This window comes from Chaetodon auriga, chromosome 19 (assembly GCF_051107435.1).
Source record: "Chaetodon auriga isolate fChaAug3 chromosome 19, fChaAug3.hap1, whole genome shotgun sequence".
NCBI lineage: Eukaryota > Metazoa > Chordata > Actinopteri > Chaetodontiformes > Chaetodontidae > Chaetodon > Chaetodon auriga.
The window spans coordinates 11,851,732-11,866,128 of NC_135092.1; the positions used below are offsets into that span (position 1 = coordinate 11,851,732).

Sequence of the window (14,397 nt, forward strand, 5' to 3'; positions counted from 1 at the left end):
TGACATGAAATAACATCAAATCAACAAATACCTGCAAAACTAATGATTCCCATCAGCCCCAGCTGTGCTGCATACTAATTAGCAAATGTTAGCATGCAAACATGCTAAACTAAGATAGTGATCCTGATAAACATTTCACCTGCTGATGATTAGCACTGTCATTGTGAGCATGTTCAGATGCTGACATTAGCTTTTGGCTCAAAGCACTGCTGCCTCACTGAGCTGCTAGCACGGCTGCTCTGCCTGCTGATCCACTGTGATATACAGATATTATATTAATAGATGAAAACTTAAAATATTTAGGCATCCCTGTAAAGATATAGCAAAATAACAGTTGCAAAGACAGATGGACTTTAGCTTGCTGTTTTTAAAGCTGAACTATTTCTGAATCTCAGTGAAGTAAAGGACACAGTTTTAGTTGGTTTTATACAGGAGACACAACAAAAACACACTGTTTTCAAGCTGATCAGCCTCAATCACTGCATTCATTCTATGTTCTACACACACACACACACACACACACACACACTAGACCTGCTGTAATCTATTATAGTGGAAGCAGATTATCTATTTGACCTTTTGTTTAAGGTGTTTATGGAACCTTATTATAGACAGGTCCTGCCTGCTCTGAATGGAAGGATTAACTTTCTTACAGAACATTTTTGTTTTTCCACTTTGTGTGTTTGTTGCTGAGAGGACGACCTCGTGAATGTTAAGTTAGTGTCAAGCTTCAAGCTGGCTTGACTCGATCATCCCTGCAGGATATCATTGCCCATCAGTCTCTTAGCTATGATAATGACAGTCGTTGCTGTGAAAAACGCAGAAAGGCACCGCAGGTACACTGCATTAAAGATTGCATGTGGAGAAAGGTGGAGAGTTGGGGTGCTGAGATAATCAGCTAGTGTCCTAACTAAATAGGGCTTATGCCAGAGGAGGCCGTGTTTAATAAGGACTTAAAGAGCTTGTACAGGTACTGCATGTGTGAGGGAGATACACAGAAACATTTTACTGTAGATGACACTGAACAAACTGAAAAATAACATGAGAGGTGCAAGATAAACTGAAAATACTGGGCATACAATTATCTCTCATAAGTTTCTGTATTTGTGTCACAGATTAATCACCAAATTCATTAGAATAGAGGGAGTTCACAACATTTAGATCCGTCACTCAAAGCCTGACTCAGATTTCTCCTATTTTTATTGCTTATTTAAGCGTAATGTTGTTAATCTTAACATACAGTGTTTTTTCTTGCAGAATTTATTCTTATAATTCATTCGTTCCATCTGCACTGTTACACGGTCACTGGATGTATTGAAGCTGACTGCAGACTGGATCATTTGGCCCACGTCTCTGTTACTAGATGATCACCTGACAAGTTTAGCATCGGCAGATCCCTGCTAACCTTCAGCACTATCTGCTGATGACAGAAGGATTGTTTGGATTCAGCCCTCTGCCTTCTCCTCAGGGCTCTCCCTCACTCAGTCCACTCATCCCACTAACAGGAGGATTATTTTTTACATGCATTTGAATGTGTCCTCTTCTGTTTTCCCCCTTTGTGTGTAATACCTGGGTAAGATTTGTTTTCTTCTTCAGTGGATAAACTGGGAAAGAAGTAGCTGCGTGCATTGCTTTACTTTTTCTTTTACTTCTACTCTGGAAGTTGGAGGTAGTTCGCGCAGAGCAGCGTTGGACTGAGCTGGAGCTCCATCACTGAGCTGAAGAGGGAGAAGACAGGAACACTTGGGAGAACAGAAGGAAGAAGGAACCATGGGTGTGCAACAGGAAGATGTGGAAAAGTTCCTCAAAGGGAACCCGAGCTTTGCTAAACAATACTTTGCCAAGAAGATGGGCCCTGCTCCCATAGCGAAGGTGTCAGGACTCCCAGAGAAACAGATCGACTTCAGCCAGTACCAGGAGCTGAGTCAGGTACATTTTATTATTTCACTCCCAGTTTATTAAGAAAAAAGTGTAGGTAGAGGTAGGCAGAAATCAAAGACTAAAAATGCCATTTTTCTGTCTTTTTCTAGTTTGAAGAAAGCCAAATCATGTATGACCTGATCAAAGACATGCAGGAGAACATCAACATGGAAAAAGTGGTCTTCAAGATCCTGAAAAGGATCAGCGCACTCATCCACGCCGACCGGTGCAGCCTGTTCATGTACCGGCAGCGGAACGGCATCGGAGAGCTCGCCACAAGGCTCTTCAATGTCCACACAGAGGCAGAGCTGGATGACTGTGTGGTGCCGCCAGACTCTGAGATCGTCTATCCTATGGACTTGGGAATAGTCGGCCACGTGGCCCAGACCAAGAAGACTGTTAATGTGAAAGATGTCACAGAGGTAAGCGGGGAGTGGGGAAAACACAGCCATGAACAGTAATCCTGAGATTAATGGTGAAGCCCTGGATGCAGTGCAGATGTTGAGCGTATGTGCACTGCTGTCTGTCACGATGTCATGATACCGCCACCAGATCACGCCACAGCCTTCAATTTTCAAATCCTACACAATTTAACTCAAAATTCAGTCTTTATCTTAAATATTTGGACGTCATTTTACCTTGTAAGAGCGACGTAAGAGTAATGAATCTAACTCACTGAATAAACTCAGCCAACCTGAATTTTAAGAAGAGGTCCTGCTGAAAATGTGACATAGAGTTAAAACTGAACTAGGCTCAGTTTTTATGTAGAAGTATCAGCATAAAACAACAAGGCTGCAACACAGTGTAAATCCACTCCTTTGTGAAAATAAGCAGCAGCAACACTTTGTCGCACCTTTCATACTGTGGCGTATTTACCTGGTTTGATTTCACAGTTTTGGCCAGTTTCAAAATTGTGTGAAGGTGATTTTTTGCATCGACTTAATGACAAATGATGATCAAGACTCAGGATGACTGGCATGTTGTGCGCTGAGGGAATATGCTGGTTGACAACTGACAACCTAATAAGCTATTAGCAGTTGTTACCATTTATGCAGTCTAGAAATTATGTTCTATACTCACATGCATCTTTACTTCATGAGGTTATTATCAATAATGCAGCTGTGTGAATGCAGTGCATTGACCAACCAAGCTAAGCACCCACTGCCCTGTTTATGAAGATGAAACTATGTTTTGTTGTATTGTTACATCAGACTAAACGGATGTAAAGTTTGTTTTTTTTTTGACAAATGTTTTTATTGTCTTTTTTTAGTTACAATACAAAGACATAAGCAAAACAGACACAAAACAGAACACATCAATAGGCACATCCATAAGTTGAAGAAATTCATGATATGCAGATATTGGTAGTATATTTGCTGGTTTGGTAACTGGCTGTTTCTCATCATGGTTTAAAAAGAAAAAAATAAAAAGAAACATTTTACAAGCATGTACATGCACAGGTGTCATCAGTTGGATGTAAAGTTTTGATGAAGGTCAGTGGCATGTTGTTAGAGAATCTGTATGTTTTCATGAGTTACATTAAAAGCTGTTATGGCTGTAAGCAAGTAAAAGATGAGTTAGTAACACGTATCCATATGTGACCAAGCGAGTAAATCCCCTTGTCAGACATAATCTATTTATTTCCCGATCCCATCAGCCTCTGCTCTAGCTGTGGATTAGACGCCTCTGGCATTTAGTCAGCAGTCAGCAGGAATCTAAAACAGATCAAAACTAGTTTACTCCACTTTCTCCATACAGAGTGTCCACAGAATGCCTTTATATCAGGTTTTTAACAGGCATGCATTTAATCAAGTTTTGTCAAGTTATTCGACTGAATATATTATATATTGTTCACTTTTTAAAGTATTATAGCTTCATGATGAAATTGCAAAGGATCAAGCAGTGGGAAACTGCGAGTGGACATGATCCTCTGTGGCATGCCTGGTACTTCTTTTCTTACAAACTTCAGTTTAATGATTTCAATGATTTTTCCAAAGACATAATTGTCAAGTGATTTGTCATCTAGGTTCTACCTGCCTGCCAATTTTTTTTAAGATGTACACAGTAATAATAATGAAAGTATACACAATGCAACATAAAGTCCCATTTACTTGCACATGGGTGTTTGAAAGTATACATTATACATATGTATATATATATACTTTTACTTGTTACTATATATACTAAAAACATGTATTTTCTGTCTTTTAGAGTCAGTACTTCAGCTCATTCGTCGATGAACTCACAGATTACAACACTCGGAACGTTCTGGCGACGCCCATCCTCAACGGCAAAGACTTGGTGGCTGTGATCATGGCTCTAAACAAAACCACGGGACCACATTTCACTGCTGAGGATGAAGATGTGAGCGAAGCACCAACGCACAAACTCACACAAAGCACATACAAAGAGGCCTTCAAAACAAAGTCATAGTGTCTTAAACTTAAAATTTCCTAAAAGACATCTGACATAAGTGCTTTACTGCAGCTGGGAGGGAATTCCCCGTGACTGTTAGATTATTAACATCATTAATCCATCGTGTATGAGGCTGTCATCCCATTTAGGAATAAGCTAAGCCTCAAAAAGGCAATATGCTCGAGGTGGCCAGATCAGTTGTGGACTTCCACGACAGGTTAATGACTTTAACAGCTAACAGTGTCTGACATTATTAGCTTAAAGAAGTAAAAATTCTGTAAGCCATCCCCTATAGTACTGCAGTGGGATATACTTTGGAAGATAATATGCTTAATTTAATTATAAATACACACTGACACACTTTCCCTTCTTTTACTCTGTATAGTCAATGGCTTATGTAATCAATGCACAGATTGATTTGACTTTTGTGTTTCTAAAATGCACATCTTGTTATGGTATGGTTATGGTGTCTGTCCTTCTGCAGAGTATCAGACTGTGCTGCACATCTTCACACATCATCACCACATCCTATACTGTGTCAAAGGATCCTTTATGTGATCTCTGTCATCTGTGTAATGTCATGTTTTTCTATTGCTTTACACTCTCTTTTAGCTCTTCTTAAAGTATCTGAAAATTGCCTCTTTGAACTTGAAGATCTTCCACCTGAGTTACCTCCACAACTGTGAGACGCGTAAAGGACAGGTGAAGCACATTTACCAGCACATGTTTTGACAAAAATGCTTCATTCGCACTGCACGAGCTCAACGTTTGACATGATTGCTGTGTGTGTGTGTTACGCCTCCTAGCTGCTGCTGTGGTCTGCCCACAAGGTATTTGAAGAGCTGACAGACATTGAGCGACAGTTTCACAAAGCCTTGTACACGGTCCGAGCCTACCTCAACTGTGACCGCTACTCTGTCGGTTTACTAGACATGACAAAGGAGAAGGTACCGTGTCTTTCTACATGTTTCTCTGCAGTATCCCATCTTCTGTGTTCATGCATTTACACCATGAGGTACTGACATTCTTGTGACTGTCCTTCTTCCAGGAGTTCTTTGATATTTGGCCAGTGTTGATGGGAGAGCAGCCACCTTACTCTGGCCCTGTCACTCCTGATGGCAGGGTACGTTCTTTTATCTAACATCATTATCAACTCTCCACTTCTTTGTGGATATCTACAGTTTGTACTTGATTTCATAGTTGATTTTGTGTAAAACATGAATAAAAACGGAATGCAATCATGTGTAAACAAACTGTGTTGACTGTTGAAAGTGTTTCATGTTTCATAGCCAATCATGATACTATCAACTGTTACCAATCAACCTGTTTACCTGTGGAATGTTCCAAACAGGTGTTTTTGGAGCATTCCACATCTTTCCCAGTTTTAAATCCAATCTCTGTGTTTTATTTGTCCTCCAGGAGATCATTTTCTACAAAGTGATTGATTATATATTGCATGGCAAAGAAGAAATTAAAGTTATACCGTGAGTAAATCTTTTTCATTTGACACTTTACAAAGTCTGAATTTTTATTCAAAATATTGTCTTGGATTTCTATTACAAAAAATCTGCCTTGATTATTCAATGTCATTTCGATCACAGTCTGTGCTCATGTCCATTAACTGTCTACTTGCCCGTCTGTCACACAGCAACCCGCCTCCAGATCATTGGGCCTTAATTAGCGGCCTGCCAACTTATGTTGCCGAGAGCGGTTTTGTGAGTTTCTTTTCGTTATATTACAAGCTGTTGAACCAGTTAGGACCAAATTAATGTATCTGCACATCTTCCACCTCGATCAATCTGTCTCATTTCTGCTCCTCAGATTTGTAACATTATGAATACAGCTGCCGATGAGACGTTCGAGTTCCAGGTAAGAAAGATGACTTTACAAAAACCAGCCCCGGGATATTAATGACAGAGATGTTCATGCAATGTTGCGTGTTTTTGCTTGCTCGCAGACTGAGCCATTCGACAGCAGTGGCTGGACCATAAAAAATGTTCTCTCGCTGCCGATCGTCAACAAAAAAGAAGAGATAGTGGGTGTGGCCACTTTTTACAACAGGAAAGATGGAAAGCCTTTTGATGAACAGGATGAGCAGTTGATGGAGGTAAACAAACCCTCTTCACACTGAATTATCACATGCAGTAGTTAAATGTGGGTTGTTTTTTTTGTTTTTTTTGGAGATATTTGTAACACTGAATAGTTCTACATCATATAGTCCCTCACTGTTGATGAAATACTCATCCTGGTCTCTCAGGCTTTGACCCAGTTCCTGGGCTGGTCCGTTTTGAACACGGACACTTATGACAAGATGAACAAGCTGGAGAATCGGAAAGACATCGCACAAGACATGGTGCTCTACCACGTCAAATGTCGGGATGATGAGATTCAGAATATCCTGGTCAGTGCTGGATACGGTCCAACATCCATGTTACAGTACACTTTGTTTTCAGTACGGCTGTTTCACTCTGTGGGAGGTCTAACGACCTATAATTACCTCTGTACTTGCACTTGGTATTTGGTGAATTCATACTTACAATCTCATGTCTTGCAGAACACTAGAGAGCTTTATGACTGTGAACCCAGAGACTGTGAAGAGGACGAGCTCCTAGCTATCCTGGTAACACTGATGTTAGCAAATTCAGACTGTGCCATGAATGTGTTGTGTGCTTCGTATTTTTTTTTATCTGACTCTACTTTTGTTCTGTTCATTTCCCTCCTAGAAAAAAGACCTGCCTCCACTGATCAAGCAGTTTGAGATCTATGAGTTCCGTTTTTCAGATTTTAACTGCACAGAGATGGACCTGGTGAGGTGCGGGATCCAGATGTACTATGAGGTCGGGGTGGTCAAGAAGTTCCAGGTCCCTCAAGAGGTGATCTAGACACACCGCTATACACCCACATGCAAACAACGTTATTATGTAATATTATAAAGCACCAAGTCTGTGTGATTAATCAGTTTTCTCGTCTCAGGTGCTGGTTCGGTTCATGTACTCGGTCAGTAAAGGCTACAGAAGAATCACCTACCACAACTGGCGTCATGGCTTCAACGTGGGACAGACCATGTTTACACTCTTAACGGTATTGTTCTTTCATATTATTTTCTACTCTATTTACGGTAGAAGCTCTTTAAACTTCTGGAAGCACCAGGAAAACTATGTACAACATTTAGTGTATTTTCTTTGTTTTGACCACTTCGTGTGCGCCTCTGTGTGCTCAGACGGGGATGCTGAAGCGGTACTACACTGACTTGGAGGTAATGGCCATGATAACTGCAGGCTTCCTCCATGATATTGATCACAGAGGGACCAACAACTTGTACCAAGTCAAGTAAGTGATGTTAGGAATTTTTTCATCACTTCATAGAAGAAATAATCCATCCAACACTTTGCGAAACTATATCCATAGCTGGGTAAACAGAAGATTAGTCCCATTCAAAGAGGGACAGTAGTCTTAGTGCCAACATAATGCTAAATAATCATTGTATGCTGTGTATGCACACATACCTCCTTCTATCTATAAGGTTCAAGGTTCAGCTTTATTGTCATTACAAATACAATACAAATACAAAAATACAAATACAAATACAACTCTGTGTGTGTGTGTGTGTGTGTGTGTGTGTGTGTGTGTGTGTGTGTGTGTGTGTGTGTGTGTGTCATTGCTGAGCTGACCTGTTTTTCTTATCCTGTGTTAACCTAAATATGACCAATAAAACTGAACTAGTGCAGTGCAATAGGAGTGGTAAATAGAAATGGACACCATCTCAATTGCTATATTCTTCTAATGAAAAGGGGCTTTTTTGGAAATGAGGGAAAAAAAGAACACTTTGGAATGAAAGTCATTCAGTATGTAAATAGCGAAGTCTTCTACTTGAAACTGATGGTGATTGTTGATAATCTCCTGTTTACTTTTGTTCATGTCTGAGGAATTTTATTCACACCAACAGATCTGGAAACCCTCTGGCCAAGCTACATGGTTCCTCCATCTTGGAACGACACCATTTGGAGTTTGGAAAGTTCCTCTTGGCTGACGAGGTAAGATAACGTGACTAACTTGTGCATTGCTGAAATCTCACTGACTATGGCTGATGTCAGTCTCTCTCCTCTCATCTCACCTGCAGTCACTGAATATCTACCAGAACCTTAACAGGCGACAGGTAGACCATGTCATCCATCTCATGGACATCGCCATCATCGCCACTGACCTGGCTCTTTATTTCAAGTCAGCACAGTCTCTCATTTACTTGCTTTACTTGTTTATGCTCTTACTTCTATCATGGAAAAATACATAATTATTATCTCATTAATTGTAACATAATTCCTCTGTTTGCACCTTGCCAGGAAAAGAACCATGTTCCAGAAGATCGTGGACCTTTCACATACATATGAGGAAGAAAAGAAGTGGGTCGATTTCATGTCTCTAGAAACAACCAGAAAAGAAATCGTCATGTGAGTACAACCAGCATGTGCGTAGTTCTTTCTTCTTTTACATTTTCTCTGATCCTCTAAATCTTTTCAATTCCAGGGCTATGATGATGACCGCATGTGACTTGTCAGCTATCACCAAGCCTTGGGAGGTTCAGAGCAAGGTGAGAAGCACACACGTCATAAATTAGTGAGCGTTTGTGATCTGCGTTTCTACAGAGGACTGTGGGTGTGTGTCTTTCAGGTTGCTCTGTCTGTAGCAGCAGAGTTTTGGGAGCAGGGTGACCTGGAGAGGACAGTACTGGAACAGCAACCTATCGTGAGTTTACAAATTGTAGCAGTGAATAATGTGTGTATTTGCGTCGGAGGTAAAATCTGCAAAATTAACCACATGTCAGTAACAGTAGATAACTGTGCGGGCCATCCGTGGTGTGGCATCAGAAGGTAATATCTGAGTATGTGTGCAAGAGGAGGCGTCCTGTCGACAGTTTTACAGACGTCTGTTTTACATTGGTGGTCTTTGGGGAAAACGCTTTTTGGGCTTCAGGAGATTTGCGTTGCAATACCACAAGTGGCTGCTGGGAGAAACTGAAAGCAAGGCTGAGTGACGGCATCATGTCCGGCTCTTACAATGCATTCATGAGTTCAACACAACGGAAATTATAGATGCCGCATACTTTCCCCCGTGCTCGCTGGAGTGCTGGCTGGCAGCAATTCCAGATTATTCCTGATCCCTGTCACTGAAGCAGCAGCTGTTATTATTGATATCCTGGATGTTTGTATGTTTTTGAGTGGCTCAAACACTTCCTGTCCCTCCCACCAGCCCATGATGGACAGGAACAAGGCAGCGGAGCTTCCAAAGCTACAGTGTGGTTTCATTGACTTCGTCTGCACGTTTGTCTACAAGGTAATGTTTGATGTTGCATTTTGACTGATGAACTAAGTAGTAGATGATTCCTTTCAATTTACATATATAAACTTTTTTGCTTTTTTGTGTGAACAAACCCTCTGCACCAAACTGCTCCAACTGTTGTCATCTTTGGAAACTTCTTAAATGTAGTTTGTCTTTTGACTCTTTTCTTCTCAGGAGTTTTCCCGCTTCCACCCACAAATCCAGCCCATGCTGGACGGCATCCTAAATAACAGGAAGGAGTGGAACGCTAAAAAAGAGGAGTATGAGGAGAAGCTCAAAGCCATAGAGGAACAGAAAGCTGCTAAAGAAGCAGCTACAGCCAGTAAAGGTGCAGTGATTCTTTGAAATGTATTAGAACTGCTGCAGTGATCTTTGCCCAATCATTTGTGCCACTGCATGTTATTTTGTGACTCTGTGGAACAAATACCAACCTTCCTGTGATGCAAAAAATACTGACTGTCTGTTCAATGTGTCTTTGTCCACCAGCTGTTGCAAACAACCCCAGTGGTGGAGGCTCAGGCTCCAAGACCTGCTCAGTGTGCTAAAAGGTCGAAACGCCATGCACTCGATGGGAGGGCACACAGACGGCTTATGACCGACTGACTTCAGAATAAACTGAGCACCACAGCCAGTCAGTCAGTCTCACTGCCAAGGAAAAAATGCAATAAGGTCAGGAAGACGGATACATGAGTGAATGCACAGCCCCGTAGTATTTCTTCAGAAAAACTGGTTCCCATCAGAAAACACTTGAACAAGGAGAGAATCCTCACTAAGACGAGCCGGGACACCAACATTTCTACTTCAGGTTACATTTAAAGAGAGGCCACCCATCCCTTTGTATTTAAATGAGGAGTTTTTAATCTCAGGTTTTTGCTGAACCTCATGCAGTACTAGCTTCCTTATATTTTGAGGATTCATGTCAGTTCAGGTGTGTGCTCATTTGTTGTGGGACAACCTTGTATAGATCTTTTCACAGTTTCTTTCAGAAGATAAAACTTGTACATACATCTGTGTAGTGATACCCAGGTAATTTAAGCCCAAGTCACTGTAGACTGTGTTTGGAGCTCTGTTTTCATACTGTGTATTGTACATTAATGTAACTTTTATTCAGTGTTTCACAATGTAAATGCAGATAATAGGTAGCTACAACTATTACTGAACTAGTATACATATATTCAAATACTTCAGAACGACAATTTCATGCTCACTCCTTCCAGTCACTTACCATTTACAACTGAGAGTTTGTTTACCTTGATTGCAGAGAGCCAAATGTAGACAAGCTCAAAACTGCTGCAGTAAAAGATTCAAATTACAACCCTGATTCCTAAAAAGGTTTGGGCACTGAACATACATAAAAGACATAAATAAAACTGAAGGTGATAGTTTGCTAATCCTTTTTGACATATACTCAATCGAAAACAGTACAAAGACAATAAAGACTGCCACATGGGCTCAGGAACACCTTGTAAAACCACTGTCGGTACAGTTCAATTGCAAATCATTGTATTCTGTTTTTATTTATGTTTAGAGAGCGTCCCAGCTCTTTAGGAATCGGGTTGTATAAAGGGTATGGTTATGGTTAGTATGAATATTTATGTGATGGCATAGAAACTTAGCATTGCTGTCTGCAGACACGCCTGTAGTTGCTTCCTCATGATGCCTTTATACTGTACATATGTCTGAGAGTAGCTGAGAATGTTTCATTTCATGAATATTCAACTGTCTTATTAAGTAAGAGCACAATGAAAAAGAGTTACTACTCTGGAAATTAGTTGGTTTCAGATAAGATTATGTTCAGATATTATCAACTGATTGATTGGACATCAAGAGTAATTGCAATTTCATTTTTTGAAGCATTACATGGTAGCAAGAGCGACCTTCTCCATCCAAGTGCTGCGAAAAGTTATCACTTATTAATCCCTGATGGGAAATTCATCTCCTGCAGTGGACCTGTCATAAACAGAGGCAGGGGTCTGCCCTAGTGCACCACCCAGAGGGTCCAGATTGGAGGCTAGTGTCTTGTTCAGGGGCATTGATATTATGAGTATTTATAAGAGTAAACAAAGGTGTGTCTAATGTGAGAGGAAACAGGAAACACACAAACATGAATGTGGAAAACAGGCAAACCAGGACTGTTTAACCACTGGTCCATAATGCATCTGCAATAACAATTTCTGCAGATAGTGAAGCTGTTTGAGACAGAAGAACAACTTCTTGTAATAATGACTTGTACATATTTCCTTCCTCCCTGTACATATAAAAAATATTTTTCCAGTTGAAATATAGATGCTTTTTTAAAAAAAATAGTAAAATTAGTGTGCTTTATAAGCACTGGCAAATGAGTCATCAAGTAATTTCTTATTCCCTTAAATGATTGATTTTTATTATGCTTGCCTCAATTTAATGATGTTCAAGTATTCCACATATGGAAAGAGTGGGTGTATCAGACATCACCACGCAACATTAGGCAATACATGTACTTAAATATGCTGTGGATATACCCATTAACATTTTTAAATAGACTTAATTTACTTTATGGTCAGTATTTTAAAGCTTGCCTCGTCATGTGCTCCGTGTGTACAACGATGACCCAAATAAAGCAAATGTATTTTTATGAGCAGAGTGAATGAATTGCCTTCAATGCTGAAACTTGCTACACTCACCCCTGGAGGAAATTCACTTTTATAGGACATTAAAAACATTTAGTTTGAGAGTCACACATAGCAATATGAAATGCACTAAAACTATCTGCAGTCACTTAGCCATCACAATTATAATGCAATAGCATCCACTATATAATGCTCTAAGTCAATGTAGAGTTCATGATCAAGGTTACGATATTACACAACACACAAGAGTATTGAGGGGACGCTTCTGTCCACACTGCACTTTCTACTACTGGCCCCTGACCCCAATCCTGGGATTGCTGCTAAACTAGGCCAGGATTACAACCATGCTCTTCCCCCAGGCTCATCTCCTACTGAAGGACAGGTACACAACACACACACACACACAGACACAGACACGCACGCACACGCACCTGCACTCTAGTCACTGTCAAATGTGTGTACTGCATTGTGTTGTTTTTTCATTACATGCAACGACCAAGGAACTGAAAAAAAGTGGATTGTTTGAAAGAAGATCTTAATTAGATATGTCTGATGTTTTATCTGTTGTAGCATGAAGTTAAACACCCAGAAAAACACACAAAAAGCACACAACCACTTTGATCATTACATGAAAAATACATTCGTTTTTTATTAAGTTTGGGACATAATGACTCCGGTCCAAAGGTTGTTCATTTGAGGATGGTGTCAGAATTTGCTGCAGAGGGGATAGAAAACAAGAGGGGAAAAAATAAGACATTTTGTAGACATAATGTCAAAATGTGTGTTGAATTAAAAATCATTAAAATAATCAATAATAAAATTTGCATTTATATGACAGGTGGGTGAGACATGGACATAGAGTGTGTGCGGTCCCCTGTTACCCTCGGACAGTTGTTTGTAGATACGCTCTTGCTCCTCTCTGGCTTTCTTCTCAGCTTCCTCAACCCTCCTCTCCTCCTCAGCGATGGGCTTCAGGTACTCTGAACAAGAACAACATCACAACCGATCTTTATTATCTTTATAACTGGTCTTCTTCACAGGAGACATTTGCTTTGCCATTGTAGAAAAAGCACTGTTGATAGTAATAAGATATTGATTATGAACCTAATTTTACTATTCTCTCACTTTTTTTGAACTGTTGTCCTTGAAAATTGGAGACTGACAGAGATATTATCTGGCGCATGCGCAGACATGAACTTACCGAACCTCTGTTTGCCATAGAGCACGCCGAGCAGCAGGGCAGACCACCTGGCCGTCTGAAATAAAAGTGATCCAAACGTGTTAATTAGTGACACAATGACGAATAACGAGCTAACTTCGTGAAATGAGACATGTTAGTAAGATGTTGTCTGTATAGTTATTTTTCTGTGCGCTTTTCAGATTTCCACTGCGTTTATGCATTGATAGGAATGTCACTTTAAAACATTACTAGCTGAAAGATAAATACAACTCTGATGTTTCATGTAGTTCTGTCCTTAACAAAACCCAGGGTATTGTCAGCGTTTAACAAAATAACGATAACCACATAAAAAACACTGAGCTGAGCTACGTTAGCCATGTCAGGGACGAAGATCACTTTTTCCTCCGACCCTTCACGCTAATATCGCAGTATTTGACCGAAATGGCACACCGGAATCAATGCAGCACTACAACCAGCGACTAATGATAATCACGAACTTTGCATCAGACCGATGTGGAGGATCCTCAAGACTTGACAGCTGTCTTTGAGGAGTAAGGTTCACCTGTACAACCTCTCAATGTCAGTGCTAGCAAACAGCAGCTAACATGCTACTGAAGAAGAACGAACATTAACGGCCAGTTCGCCGGCGGTTTGAGACAAAAGCTGACGCTCATAATTAGCTTATTCCCTTAAAACTGAAAGAAGTTATAACAACAATAATCTTGAGGGGAAAATAATCTGTATTATTACCTTGATGAGCGGCGAAACTGCAACCGGAGGAACCATTGTGAATCGACGAAGTGACTTCCGGGTCGGGCGGAAGTCGTTTTTAATTCTTACTTTTTTTTTCACTTGGTATGAGAGAAAAGGTAAAGCCCGGTGAATGCCACAATTAAACTCACCGGGGCTAAATTTCACAGGTAGACAAACGTAATT

At 40.4% G+C, this 14,397-nt stretch overlaps 1 protein-coding gene across 2 annotated transcripts; it reads left to right on the forward strand.

Annotated features, from left to right (window-relative positions):
- Positions 1 to 1,411: 1,411 nt before the first annotated feature.
- On the forward strand, positions 1,412 to 12,289 carry LOC143337858 (rod cGMP-specific 3',5'-cyclic phosphodiesterase subunit beta-like). 2 transcript variants are annotated; one of them, XM_076757795.1, is made up of 24 exons: positions 1,412 to 1,573; positions 1,664 to 1,929; positions 2,031 to 2,342; positions 4,132 to 4,284; positions 4,948 to 5,037; positions 5,142 to 5,282; positions 5,384 to 5,458; positions 5,755 to 5,819; positions 5,984 to 6,050; positions 6,157 to 6,204; positions 6,293 to 6,442; positions 6,593 to 6,736; positions 6,890 to 6,955; positions 7,059 to 7,208; positions 7,309 to 7,416; positions 7,556 to 7,665; positions 8,282 to 8,369; positions 8,456 to 8,556; positions 8,676 to 8,783; positions 8,860 to 8,923; positions 9,004 to 9,078; positions 9,583 to 9,666; positions 9,847 to 10,000; positions 10,159 to 12,289. In XM_076757795.1, exons 2-24 carry the CDS (start codon positions 1,771 to 1,773, stop codon positions 10,215 to 10,217), a joined length of 2,571 nt encoding a protein of 856 aa, XP_076613910.1. In that variant the 5' UTR covers positions 1,412 to 1,573; positions 1,664 to 1,770; the 3' UTR covers positions 10,218 to 12,289. The 2 variants fall into 2 exon arrangements, with proteins under 2 accessions (XP_076613910.1, XP_076613909.1); XM_076757794.1 differs by having other exon boundaries at positions 1,412 to 1,929.
- The last annotated feature ends 2,108 nt before the right edge of the window (positions 12,290 to 14,397 follow it).

What these genes read in the sequence shown, in the direction of transcription:
- LOC143337858 (XM_076757794.1), top strand. Translation starts at nt 1,771, where the DNA reads ATGGGTGTGCAACAGGAAGATGTGGAAAAGTTCCTCAAAGGGAACCCG. An exon ending in ACGAGCTCCTAGCTATCCTG is followed by an intron (nt 6,956 to 7,058) that starts GTAACACTGATG and finishes TTTCCCTCCTAG; the next exon opens with AAAAAAGACCTGCCTCCACT. An exon ending in ACCAGAAAAGAAATCGTCAT is followed by an intron (nt 8,784 to 8,859) that starts GTGAGTACAACC and finishes TTTCAATTCCAG; the next exon opens with GGCTATGATGATGACCGCAT.